The sequence below is a fragment of the Apodemus sylvaticus genome, chromosome 6 (assembly GCF_947179515.1).
Source record: "Apodemus sylvaticus chromosome 6, mApoSyl1.1, whole genome shotgun sequence".
In the NCBI taxonomy this organism is placed as follows: Eukaryota; Metazoa; Chordata; class Mammalia; order Rodentia; family Muridae; genus Apodemus; species Apodemus sylvaticus.
The window spans coordinates 18,723,129-18,737,038 of record NC_067477.1 but is presented as its reverse complement, the minus strand read 5'-3'; the positions used below and the strand labels follow the sequence as shown (position 1 = coordinate 18,737,038).

General features: G+C 45.1%; 1 protein-coding gene across 1 annotated transcript; it reads right to left on the bottom strand.

Moving 5' to 3' along the window:
* Positions 1-1,073: 1,073 nt before the first annotated feature.
* LOC127687853 (serine protease inhibitor A3C-like) lies at positions 1,074-6,443 on the bottom strand. The gene is given in 4 exon segments (XM_052186692.1): positions 1,074-1,259; positions 2,275-2,425; positions 3,318-3,591; positions 5,807-6,443. Coding segments are annotated over 4 exon segments (1,248 nt in total).
* Between the last annotated feature and the right edge of the window lie 7,467 nt (positions 6,444-13,910).

The following is a 13,910-nucleotide window of genomic DNA, read 5'->3' as shown; positions in this document are numbered from 1 at the left end:
ATAGGTTCTGGCAATAAATAACCCCAACACAGAAGAACCACTACTGCAGGGGAATTATTTTCTGATAGTGGGAGATGGAGCTAGGTCAGGGAAGTGCCTGTGATCTGAGGCAGGGGGACAGATCCCTAGGATGAAATCCTCAAATTTGGGTAAATAAAATAATTGGGGCATCTCTCAGAAGTCATAATAGGACAAGCTAATAACTAGCAGGCAATCTTTCTGAGATGGTCATCTTTGTATTAATCTGAGAAAACTTTGCTCTTATAGGCAAGGCCTAAAAGAATTCATTTTAGGAATGATTCCTGCTATTAATATGCTTTTCCTATTGTTATTAAACATGTATAACAATCACTAGGTATTAGCCTACCCCTTTTGAGCAGATCTATGAACATGTAGTGCCTTGTAGTGATGCTTTGTAGACAAATAGATGACTTCTTAAGTCTTAATGATGATCCTGTAAAATTTGCTATAATTATATCAGTGATTATTAAGCTCTTTTTTAGTGGGACTGCTAGTAGGTCCTTTTCTGCTAGTCAAAACTGCAATGGGAACTCTGTCAGCCTCCCATGTGTCATCTGTTAATTTCTCTTAGTAACCAGAATTTATCCTACACAAAGCACAGTCTAAAAGGTTGTAAAACAACTAACTAAAGGTTATAAAAAGGGAATTAACAATTTCTTATAGGTGATAGGACAAAAGATAAAATATTGACTGGATTTATCTATACAAAACTGAAGGCAGATGTGCTCAGAGCCTATGCTGGGACTGGCTGTATTCCAATGCCTAGGTTTGGGGTACAGACAACATAAGAAGGAGTCACCAGGGAAGAGGAGTAAAGACAGATTCCAGGTTCAGAAACATGCGCAGATGCTCCCAAGAGGCCTGAGAGCCTGACACTGACAGTTCAAAGGCTCCTATTCATGTGGCAACCACAGAGACAGTCAATGTCACTGTCTAAGCCACCTTTGCAACAGCCAATCAGAGCATGAATTCCAGGATATATACAGAGATCCACATGCAGGCTCCATTCCAGGGTCCTGGGCAGAATATTCAGAGCTTGGAGAGCTTTTGTCTCACTTAGGGTTGGTGACTTTGGCCATAAAGAGGGTAGTGTGAACATCTGTCCTAGAGACAAACATCAGGAATGGCTTGTTGAACAACACAGTTGTTCTTCTTCTATGAACAAGAAAATTGGCTCCCGTGGCAGCAGCTGCTTCTGTGCCTGTCTCAGCCACGTCCAGCACAGCCTTGTGGACCACCTGTTGGGAGAAAATACATCACTCACTGGAGACCAGGGAGGGCAGGAGAGGGGTCTGGAGCAAGCAGTGAGAGAGAGTAGGCCTCGTCGCTGGTGTTTCCTTGTTCCTTTCATGAGCTCTAACCATGGATTTCCCAAGTCTCTGCTCAGAGTCGGAGATGACACATGCCTTGGTCTGCTCAGTGTCTGAATCTGTGCTGCCCCCAAACCCACTACAAATTGGAGAATGGAGTTAGGCAGTGGTTGGTGTTTCCTCACAGGCAGTGTCCAACTTCTTTTGAGGGAATAGCCAGGGTGCTGGCAGCCAGTGCAGGGCTCTCTATCCCTCCTGCTCCAGCCTCCTTGGAATATATACAGCAGCAGTGTACAACCCATGGCTTCACATTCCCAGACTGCCGTGTCCTGCTGGTACAGATCTGAGACCAGGGCTCTGAGTGGACACTGGACAGTGAGAGGCGATGCACCTAGAAATGTAGTATGAGCGTCTAAGGCACCTTCTCTCCTATTTTGGGAGTGTTCATCAGAACTGCCAGAGATTCCTTGTTGTTACTTCTACTGTTAATATTCTGTGTGCTGGTCAAGAAGTACTTTCCCAGCGCTGCAGTATAGAGGCTAAAACTGAAGTGATTTGGCCTGCAGTATTGTGGGAGGCCCGCAGTGTATTGTCGGTGCCCTGCAGTGAATTGTGGGAGGCCCTGCAGTGTATTGTGGGAGACCCTGCAGTGAATTGTGGAAGGTCCTACAGTATATTGTCAGTGGTCCTGCAGTGTATTGTGGGTACCCTGCTGTACAGCACAGGTTGGTATCTATGGTTTTATAAGGTAAGTACAGGTCCTTCCTCACAGTGGTCTCCTGGTGAGCTTATGTACAGGGGACGAGGATGTACATTTGTTACGGGACCACAGAAATGTAGGAGTTCTCACACATGTACTGCCCCCACATGCCCACATGCCCACATGCCCTTCACCATTCATATTCTGGATCCAAGGCAAAGCACCCTGTGTTTCTTGTCTTACTTGAGAGACACTCAGGTCCTTGGCCCCCGTGATCCTACTCAGATCAGCCTGTGTGGAGAAGACTTCCTTAATGCCCAGCTCTGAAAGGACGTCCTCCAGGCTGTAGTCAGTGGAGACTAAGAACTTGGGCAGGTCGAGCACATTGATCTTCCTGAGAATAAAAATAGCAAAGTAAGAGTCCCTGGACTCTGTGGACTCCTCAGTCCACCCTGTTGCTACAGCTCCTCTCCACAGACAGCCCTCTTCGCACCCATGCCTAGAAGACTTGACTTTCCTCATGCATTAATTATCCATCAGGGCCTGAGAGTGTGTACAGTGGACAAGAAACCTGACTGGGTCCTAGCTGTTCTTTGACAGAATGTTTTCCTCCTAAATCCACAAATAGAATCCTCCCCTGGCATGGCTAACCTAGAATATGTAACGAGCCTTCTATTTAAAGTTGCTGACTGCATCAGACTCCAGCTTTCCTAAAACCTTGGACACACCCTTTCTTAACTCACCCTTTCTCACATTTAATCTACTAAATGATGATTAATTTAATTTTCACTCCTACACTCTTTCTTTGTCAACTTATAAGAGGAACCTCAAAGATACATTTGGGCTTCAGTCTCTGATAAACTGTCAGAGTCTACATCAGAAGGCACATAGTAGGTCTTCAAGTCTTATTGTGTGTATGGTGATTGATGAGCATTGAGAAGATGAGATGGCTCGACAGGGCACAGCTGCTTCTCAGAGCTCATCTCCTGTCCATCATCACAATTCCCTCTGCCTTCCTACTCATTCTAGATGCCATGTCACTTACAGCCTGTTGGAGGGAGGAAACCTCAGCTCCTTGTTTTCCTGATCTCATCTTGTGAACAACATTGACAGCAACTCATGGCCCAAAATACATAGCAGAGGGATATTCAACTCAAGTTCAACTGTCACCTGGGGACTGTCCACCATTACACTGGGTTCTAGTGTTTCTGAGGTACAAGGTCACTGGCCGTCAGGTAACAGAAGGACAGGGATCCAGGCCAGTTATGGGTCCTGAGGACACAAACCTGGGCCTCAGAGAGTCCTTCCACTTCCTCAGGGTCTCTGGTTGCAAGCTGGCTTCCACCTGCTGCATCCTGCCCTGGTCAGGGAGGATGAACAGGGCGCTAGCATTTCCTGTGTACTTCAGCTCCACCACAGAGCAGGACAGCTCCTTATCCTGGAAGTAGGGTGTGGTGAGGGCCTTAATTTTCATCATGGGCACCTTCACAGATCTCTTCTCATCTAAGTAGAACACAGACTCAAATGTGACACGGGGGTTAAAGGGCATCTTCCATTTGCCTAAGGATGAGGAAAATGATCATGTTATAGCAGCAGGACAAACACCCCACCTCCTCCTCATTTATGATCAGCCTTTGAGTTGTGACAGCAATCCATCCATCTTCAGTCACTCCGAGTGCACCTTAGTGTGGCATATGCTGATTTGCATAAAGCTTGGTAGTTGATCAAGTTGCTAGTTATGAGAATTTTTTCCAGGCATGGTTTGGACAGGGGAGCCTTAAAAGCTCAGCTTCAGTACTTGAGTTCCTGACACAATTAGGGATCTGGGGTAGAGTGTGTAAGAGAGACAAGATGGAAGGTAGTGAGACTGGAGCCTGGGAAGAGTTGAAGGTTCCGTCTTCTTCAGGGGAACCATGTTTAGAAGGCAATGCCTTGTGGGACATTTTTTAGGGGAAATAGGAGAAAAAAGTCTAAGTTCTCCTATATGATGAGCAGTCCATAACCCACAGACTGTGGGCTCAGACGTGGGTAATGAGTCCTCATCATACACATGGTCTGTGACGGTCTCCTCATATCACAGAGACCAGCTCAGGTTTATCCCAGATTTCTAGTTTATGCCTCTGCTACCAGAACCTAAACATACATCCAACTCTACACCAAGCAGCCTTGATCCTAAGTCCTGGGGAGAGTTGAGAGGGCCATGTCCTTCAGGATAACCCTTCAGGATGTCACTCTGCCTCCACCATACCCTGCCCACAGCAGCTCTGGGGCCAACCTGTCCTCCTGTCCTCCTATCCTCTGTCTGCCTGTCCTCTGTCTTCTGTTCTCCTATTCTCTGTCCTCTGTCCCCCTGTACTCTGTCTTCCTGTCCTCTATTCTCCTGTCCTCTGTCCTCCTGCACTCTGCCATTCTGTCTTCTGTCCTCCTGTCCTCTGTCCTTCTGTCCTCTGTCCTCCTGTGCTTAGTCCTCCTGTGTTCTGTCCTCCTGCCCTCTTGTGCTCTGACATCCTGTCCTATATTTCTCTCCATTGTCACCTTGATTTTCTGTCTATAGCTCAGACCTGCCCTACCTCTGTCCTGGACTAACTGTAATCAGCTCCACATTCACCCAAGTTTACATCATGACTTCTGTTAGGCATTCTCTGTTCAGGTCTGTCACTTTGCTCTATTTTGAATCTAAGTCTCATTGGAATCTCTGGCTCAGGAATATGTCTTGAGAATTCTGACTTTTCATGCTAAGTCAGTAGTTATTTTACAAAAGCAGTATTACACAAAGCAGTCAGACACTAAACCCAGAACACTGCCTTGGTGACACATCCCCACCTCTAGTGGCTCTTCCCTAGTCTCTGCTTCTCCATGCCCAGGACCAGTTAATTACAGAAATGGCTCAGAGGAGAAGTACTGCGCAGTAACCGTCTACAGGGCTCTTCACTAGTTGTGGGCTATGCTACCTTCTCTGTTCCAATTACTGTCTCTAGACTCATTTTTATTATTTTATTCGATATATTTTTTTATTTACGTTTCAAATGATTTCCTCTTTTCTGGCTCCCCACTCCCCGAAAGTCCCATAAGCCCTCTTCCCTCCTCCCTGTTCTCCCATCCACCCCTTCCTACTTCCCTGTTCTGGTATTGCCCTATACTGCTACACTGAGTCTTTCCATAACCAGGGGCCACTCCTCCATTCTTCTTGGACATCATTCAATGTGTGGATTATGTTTTGGGTATTCCAATTTTCTAGGCTAATATCCACTTATTAGTGAACGCATACTATGATTGATCTTTTGAGACTGGGTTACCTCACTTAGTATAATGTTCTCCAATTCGTCTAGGCTCCTTTTGATCACGACGTCCCCATCCCACTTAGACCCTCCTAACGACAGAAGCTCCCCAGCAGGTATGGACGTCTGCTATAGGGACATATTAGAAATGCCTACAGTGGGAATCCTAAGGAAATAGCCATGCAGGGAGTAGCCATTGCTTCTGACCAACAGTTAGGACCGGACATATGAGGTATGGTATTCTGCTTGTAACTAAGGTTAACTCACAGTCAATAATCAGCCCTTGTAGACTGAGAGCTCAGGGCTCCTCTTTAGCATGTACCAGGAAACACAACCATTGTCCAGAAACATCTCAGAAGAGGTTTGTGAGTACCAAGAAGTTAGGTACCTATGTCTGCAAGGCTTTGACCACCTCCTTTACAGTGGTCAGCATAAAGGACACAAACTATCCAGGCAAGATCCTCTCCCTCCAATTCCCAAGCAGTCACCACTCTCACCTTTAAAGTAGATGTAATTCACCAGCACCATGGATGTCCTCTCATCCAGGTCTGAGATCAGTCCTTTGATCTTCCCCTGGGTCTGTTTGCTCACATAGTCATTGATGAGCTTTTCAGCCTCATGAGGCTGCTGGAAGTCTGTTGTGAAGGCCTCAGTCTGGTACAGATTCCTTGCCTTCTCCTTGAACTCTGCCAGGATCTGTAGGCACTTATTAATAAACAAAGCATTGCCTGTGCTGATCTGTACTTGGTCCTCTGGCTGGCTGAGAATGCTGAGGAGGTGCCTAAAGCCCTGGTGGATGTCTGCCTCAGGGGTCTCTGTGAGATTGAACTTGAGACCTTCTAGAATCTCTTGCAAAGTGTTGCCCTTTGCTCCCAGGGACACAATAGCTAAGGCAGCTGAGATGCTAAGTGGGGAGAAGACAATATTTTTATCTGGATTCTTCAAAGCCAGCTCCTTGTAGAGGCTGAAGGCAAAGTCATTGTTGATGGAGGCCAATGTGAGACTGTCCAGTTGTGTCCTGTTGACTTGGTCTTCATGGAATAGAGTGTCCCTTCACAATGTGCCATCTGGGAAGCAGAGGACAGCAGGACAGATCCCAGCCATCAAGATCCCCAGAGCTACAATGAAGGCCATCTTATCTGTTCTCCAGGCTGAAAAGAAAACATTCATTGAGTCTGGAGGACCAGCTGGTGCTCTGATCATCTTTTAGCTCTCCCATGTGGCCTGCACTGTACCCTAATCTGCTGCCCTTACTGCTTCTGTGAATGCCCACAGGAGGTGCTCTGGGCACTTGGGTGGCAGTATTACATCATGAGCTCCCTACTACCATGGAGGAAGTGCTGTTGCAGAAGCCAATTTTCATAGTAGAGAACAAAGATCCAGATATTTGAAGCGATATGCTCGGTCACAGACCAAACCAGAAGCGGAGCCAGGGATGGGTGTGGACCCTGACTGCACTTTGCACTTGAGCCACTTTCTTAGGCTGAGCTCTGGAACCTTGGAGCAGTTTGTAACACAGGTCCTATCTTAGCCCTTTGATGACAAATCTTAGAAATCTTAAATCATCTGTGTTCATTTGGTGCTTGAAGCTAGGCGTGGGGAGGATTGGTGGAGAGGAAGCAGTAGAGATATCTGGTGCAGTGCAGAAGTCATGAATCCATGAGAACCTGTGGTAGAAGGACACACACAGGGGAAGGTTCTCTCAGCCCTGCCAGGGAACTGTATAATGGTTTGTACCTGAAGCTTGGAAGGCCTCCTGGTGGGAAGAAGAAGGAGTAGTATCTGTCTCTGACACCTGCACTAGATTTCATGTGGGCTGTCAGGCTGTGTGGAGCAAGCAAATGCGTGGACCTCACTGTGCAGGTTGGTGAGGGGTACAGGTTACATTTCTGGTGACTGGCTTGTTGTGGACATTGGGAGTGGTTGTCGGGAATGTCTAGGGGTTCATCTCCTCTTTATACACCTGGTATTGGGGGGGGGGCACAGGCATCCTAATGAACTATAGCTGGAAGTTTGCAATTATGGTAATTATGACTGTCTATTTTTAGCCTCTGAACATTTGTTCAGGTGTGTAAAGGTGAAAGTGGATTTTAAATGAACAGGAGACAGAGGAAGAAGTGGAGAGAAGAGAGGAAAAAGGAGAGTGGAGAGAGGAGAGGAAACAGGAGAGATGAGAAATGAGAGTGGAGAGATAGGAGAGGAGAGTGGGCAGAGAAAAGACAAGGCAGGAGAGAGGAGAGAGGGGAGAGGACTGAGGAGAGAGGGGAAAGGACTGAGGAGAGAGAAGAGAGGGGAGAGGACTGAGGAGAGAGGGAAGAAGGGGGAGAAGTTTGGAGAAAGAAAATAGAGAGAAATGGGGAAAAGAGGGGCAGGGAGATAGGAGGAGGGAGAGGGAAAGAAAGGAGGAGGGAGCTAAGGGAAGAAGGCTGGGGGAGAAGACCAGAGGAGCACACAAGGAACTGGGGGGAGCAGAGGAGGGTGTGTTGTCTCTAAGCCAGTTGTTCCTGTGGCTGTGACACACCCTCAGATGAGCCAGGGATCTCAACAATTTGGCTACGTTTACCCTGCACTTTACTTTCAGACTGATGCAATCATTTCTTTGGAAAAGCACTAAACAATATTTTGTGCCAAAATTATATCCAGAGAAGAGAGGCTGCTCTGCTTGTACAGGAAGAGATGTGGCTCAGTGATGGAGCCTTCTTTGTGGTCACAGGAAATGAGCAGGAGTAGCCATTCTAATATCAGATAAAATTGACTTTCAATCTAAAGTCATCAAAAGAGACACAGAAGGACACTTCTTGCTGGTCAAAGGAAAAATCCACCCAGAAGAACTTTCAATCCTGAACATCTATGCACCAAATGCAAGGGCACCCTCATTCATAAAAGAAACTTTACTAAAGCTCAAAGCATACATTGCACATAACACAATAATTGTGGGGGACTTCAACACTCCACTCTCCTCAATGGACCGATCGGGAAAACAGAAACTGAACAGGGACACAGTAAAACTAATTGAAGCTTTGGACCAATTGGATTTGACTGATATTTATAGAACATTTCACCCTAAAGCAAAAGAATATACCTTTTTCTCAGCACCTCATGGTACCTTCTCCAAAATCGACCATATAATTGGACACAAGGCAGACCTCAACAAATATAAGACAATCGAACTAATCCCATGCCTCCTATCAGATCACTATGGTGTAAGAGTGGTTTTCAATAGCAACAACAACAACAGCAACAACAACAACAACAAAAAACAGAAAGCCCACATACACATGGAGGCTGAACAATACTCTACTCAATGACACCTTGGCCAAAGAAGAAATAAAGAAAGAAATCAGAGACTTTTTAGAATTTAATGAAAATGAAAGCACAACATACCCATATCTTTGGGACACAATGAAAGCAGTGCTAAGAGGAAAACTCATAGCCCTGAGTGCCTCCAAAAAGAAAATGGAGAGAGCATACACTAGCAGCTTAATGACACACCTGAAAGTCCTGGAACAAAAAGATGCCAATTCACCCAGGAGGAGTAGAAGATAGGAAATCATCAAACTCAGGGCTGAAATCAATCAATTGGCAACAAAGAGAACCGTACAAAGAATCAACGAATCCAGGAGCTGGTTCTTTGAGAAAATCAACAAGATAGATAAACCCTTAGCCAGACTGACCAAAGGGCACAGAGAAAGTATCCAAATTAACAAACTTAGAAATGAAAAGGGGGATATAACAACAGAAACTTTCTTTGTTTCCTTAGTTGAGAGTGAAGCCCCTCTGTTTGGACTTGGCATCTGAGCTTGAAGAGGGAAGTGGGGTCCCAAACCCCTCAGTGATGTTAGCCTGGCAGAGCTGCCACCTCCCCCAGAGTGACTCTGCAACAGTCCTGTCTCTCCCTAGCTATGACTGCAGCATGCATGCTAGGCAAGTTCTCAAAGCATCCCCCCTCTGGAGTCAGAGGAACAGGCTCCATTTCCTGTCCATGAGCATAAACCACAGCATCTGCATCTTCCACAGGCAAGAGAAACAGACCAGAGAGATTTTATGAACCGCAGAAATGTTCCCTGACTGTAACCCAATATCTCAGAAAAAGCCCTAGCCCCACCCCTACACACAGGTTGCAGTCCATAGCCAGCACCACACAGTCCTAGGAAGGTTCCTTCCTGGAGTCAAACAATCCCAGGCATTACCTGCGGAGCTGATACCAACCAGCTGCCAGCCTTGTGACAGCTGACTCCTGATGTTCAGGGTTGTCGCTTGCCTGGAGTGTTGATCTCCCCAGTGCACAGTGATGTGTATTTATCCCCACCAAGGGCTCCTCCTTCCTCTTAGGAAATGCTGGCGTGGACAAACTGTTTTCTGTGCTCAGGCTGAAAATGGACAGACTGGGTGATTTCTGGTAACATGGATTTATAGTCTCTATCAGAACTACTTCCTGATGGGAAAATTCCCACCTCTGTTCTACAGAAGCCCACTGACATCCTGGTCATGTCTTCTGTTTATCAAATGCTTCAAAGTTGGCGTGAAAAGAGGGAGAAGTCAGAAGCAAAAGGAAAGTGCACCATCTCTACCCTACTTGTCTCTAGGGATGGCTGCAGTCAACATTTGTCTTCGATTGTCTAACCATTTCAAAATGAACACTGAAAACTAAAAAACAAAACAAACAAACAAACAAACAAACAAACAAAACCCAGTAGCCCTCCTTTATACAAATATTAAATGGGCTTTGAAAGAAACTAGAAAAACAACATCCTTCACAATAGCCACAAATAATATATATTATCTTGGTTTAACTCCATCCAAGCAAGGAAACATCCTGTAGGACAAGAACTTCAAGTGATTAGAATGTGGCAATATCTCTCATGATCGTGGATTTAACCTAGTAAAAATGGCTATCTTACCTAAAGCAGTCTACAGATTCAATGCAATTCCCATCAAAATTCCAACACAATTCTTTGCAGGCATTGAAAGAGCAAGTCTCAATTTGACGTGGAAAAAAAAAAAACAAAAACACCCAGGATCACTGAGAGCTCTGCCAGAGCCTGACAACTGAAGATGCAGATGCTTGCAGCCAACCATCGGACTGAGCACGGGGACCCCAAAGGAGGAGTTAGGGAAAGGACGGAAGGAGATGGAGAGATTTGCAACCTCACAGAAAGAACAATATCAACCAAGCAGACCCCACAGAGCTCCCAGGGACTAAACCACCAACAAAAGAGTACACATGGAGGGACCCAAGGCTCCAGCCTCATATGTAGCAGAGGATGGCATCAAAGGGAGGAGAGGCCCTGGGTCCGATGAAGGCTTTATACCCCAGTGTAGGGGAATGCCAGACCAGTGTGGTAAGAGCGGGAGTGCAGGTGGGAGAGCACCCTCATTGAAGTAGGAAGAGGGGGATGGGATGGAGGTTTGTGGAGGGGAAACCAGGAAAGAGGGTAGCATTTGAAATGTAAATAAATAAAATATCCAATAAAAAAGTAACAAAAAATGTTGTACAATAAAATAACTTCTGGAGAAAGCACGCCTAATTTCAAGCTATACCACATTGCAATAGTAATAAAACCCCATGGTATTGGCATGAAGACAGACATGTTGATCAATAGAAACAAATTGAGTGATCCAGGATAACCCATTGAGCAAAGCAAAGGTTTGGTTTGAATCACAGTTTCAATATTCAGTTCAGGGTCTGCTGCCTCCAATGCTGTCCTGAGTCTATTTCCAATGTCTGTGCCTCCCTGGTGTCCAGTTCCCGCCTCTCTCATTCCCTCCTCTAGGCCCTAGGCTCTGACACCCACTGCTCTCAGCAGGATCTCTGACCCCGCCTACATCGGGCACAGTGCTGGCACCCAAACTCCTTCAGCTGCACGGGGCCTGTGGTTCAGACCAGCTCCTCTCAGCTAGCACTCCTACTCAGGGCAGAGTAGTGGCCTTTCTCTCAGTTCCCAGCTGAGATCTCTCCTCATACTTCTTTACCAGATGTTTTCCTCACCAAATTTCTAATCATGCTCTTTGTATGAAAATCTATTGACAGTATCTATGAATCAGTGAGCAATTACACCTCTGGTCATGTCTCCTTCCACACATGTATGACCATGTACACTGCCTGAAGTTCTACCAACCAAGAAGATGTTCCTTTGCTGTTCTCATCAGGGTCGTCCCTGAAAGGGTTGCAATGCTCCATCTGTCCATGGCTGGCTGCTGCCTACATAACTTGCAGAACCGTCAGTAGAATGGGCCTTAAGAGTACTATTCAGCCATTAGAAACAATGAATTCATGAAATTCTTAGACAAATGGATGGAGCTGGAGAACATCATACTAAGTGAGGTAACCCAGTCTCAAAAGATCAATCATGGTATGCACTCACTGATAAGTGGATATTAGCCTAGAAACTTTGAATACCCAGGACATAATCCACAAATTAAATGATGTCCAAAAAGAATGGAGGAGTTGCCCCTGGTTCTGGAAAGACTCAGTGCAACAGTATAGGGGAATTCCAGAACAGGGAAGTGGGAAGGGGTAGACAAATAGATGGAGGAACAGGGGGAGAAGAGGGCTTATGGGACTTGGGGGAGTGGGGACCCAGAAAAGGGGAAATCATTTGCAATGTAAATAAAAATAAAATAAAATAAAAAAATATTCTGTGCCTCAGTTGGCAGATCATAGAGTCCACGTCATGAGGCTCTAAGTGCATGGTTGGCAGCAGACAGCACTGTCAATGGAGTAGAAGCCATAGGCATTTGGGAAGCTTCTTCATGTAACTTTGTGGTGTCTTCAGGACCTGCTGTGTCACATCATGTAAATATCATTTTCTTTTAATAATGGCTTGCTACTGTGCATTTCCTAATTCATAACTTGGTGGGTCAAAGAACAGCTAGCTCATGATGGACAGTTCAGATCATATGGTAGTACAAGAGCCTGTCTACACTCTAGTTGGTGGTGCAGCCTGGGAGAAGGGAACCTAAAAATGCAGTAGAATAAAGTCTCATGCAATAGCTAACTTTGTTCAGAATATAAGCCAGTTTATACTCACATGGTTAAGTAGAGTCACCTCAGTAAGTGTACAATCACGAGTACTAGCCATAAGTGGTTTAAACAAAACAAAACAAAACAAAACAAAAACAAACAAAAACACTATGGTTTTCCATACAGGCATATAAACAAATGTTAATAGGCATCTCTAATGAATAATCCGAAGGAAACTCCCTCCTGTCCCCTCCATCTGGAAGAGGCAAACAAGAGTAATCCAAGAACAATTTTGTATGTTTTGAAAAAGCTGAGGTCACAAGACTCTTGTTTTCTTGGAGTTTTCTCACAAGAAATCAGAATTCCCCCAATGTGACTCCATTAGGGAACAGCCTTCCCAACAGCCTGGACCTATTGAAGAGCCTTCTTCTGCCCCAGTCCTATACAAAGTTAGCACTTCTCTGTCACTTGGTATATGGACAGAGTAGCCCATTCAAGTGAGGAATGTGCTCTCTCTAGAGCTCAAATAGGCCCACTATCACTAACCCTAAGATACTGTGTTTGGTTCACGATTTTACCTGCCAGAGGAAGATCTAAAGGCTTCTTTAGTCTTTATAATCCTTATAGCCTTCGCTAGGGGACCAACATGAGAATGTTGACAACTTCAAAGTATGTTTATCCCAACTACATTCTGGGACCAGGAAAATAACTAGTCTAAGAGTTCAGGGGTCTACTGTGAGTTGGGGTTTAGCCAAATCTCCACTAATCACATAAACCCACTAATCACATGACCAAACTCAAACACTGTTTTTACTGGAGGACCGTAGTGTTTCTTGAGTTCTCTTGGAATCACTGTCAATTCGGAACCCAGGAAAGTAATTGTTTCTTGTTGCAAGTGTGCTCTTGCCCTTGTAAAAGTCTGAAATTCCCTTTTGTGAAGGCCTGGGAAGGGTGAACACTAAAATTCCTAGATGTTTTATCAAAGTCCTTTCTCAGGGGAACCTGGTTGTCCTTTTAGTCAGGGGCTCTAGATCTACACTAGTAAACTGTCTCAAGTCTGGGAATTGGTTCATGGGCCTAAATTTTTTTCCACAATTTAATGGAGCCTTTAATTTGTTTGAGAATTTTTTTCTATTTACATAGATTAAATAAAAATGCTTTTTATATGTCTAAGGGTTGGATCCACTAAAATTAGTTATGCAGTGCCAGTGGTCAATATGAGTCATGCAAATCATAAAAATTACTTTTCCTGTGCTGCCCATTATGTTTAGATTATTTAGGACATTGATTTTTCTCTGTCGCTGCCAATTATGATAATTAAGATGACCTTGCCTTTGCTGATTCAGTTCATCCTCTTGCTCCTGCTACATCAGGGTCCAATAAAACTCATTACATTGAATTCATCCAACTGAGCAGCATGTCTCCAAACCTCAGGTATGTCACAGGAAAAGGGTGACCACAAAGCTCTTCAAATGTGCTGGTGCTCCTCTCACCATTACTCATGTTACAAGATTAGTGAAGAGTATATATTCTAGGCCTTCCCATTATGGTGGACTGGGTTTTAGACAGCATGCCTTCTCTAGCATTGCAATTTCTTGAGTCTTTAGAGCCCTTCATCAACCCTTAAGCCAAGGATT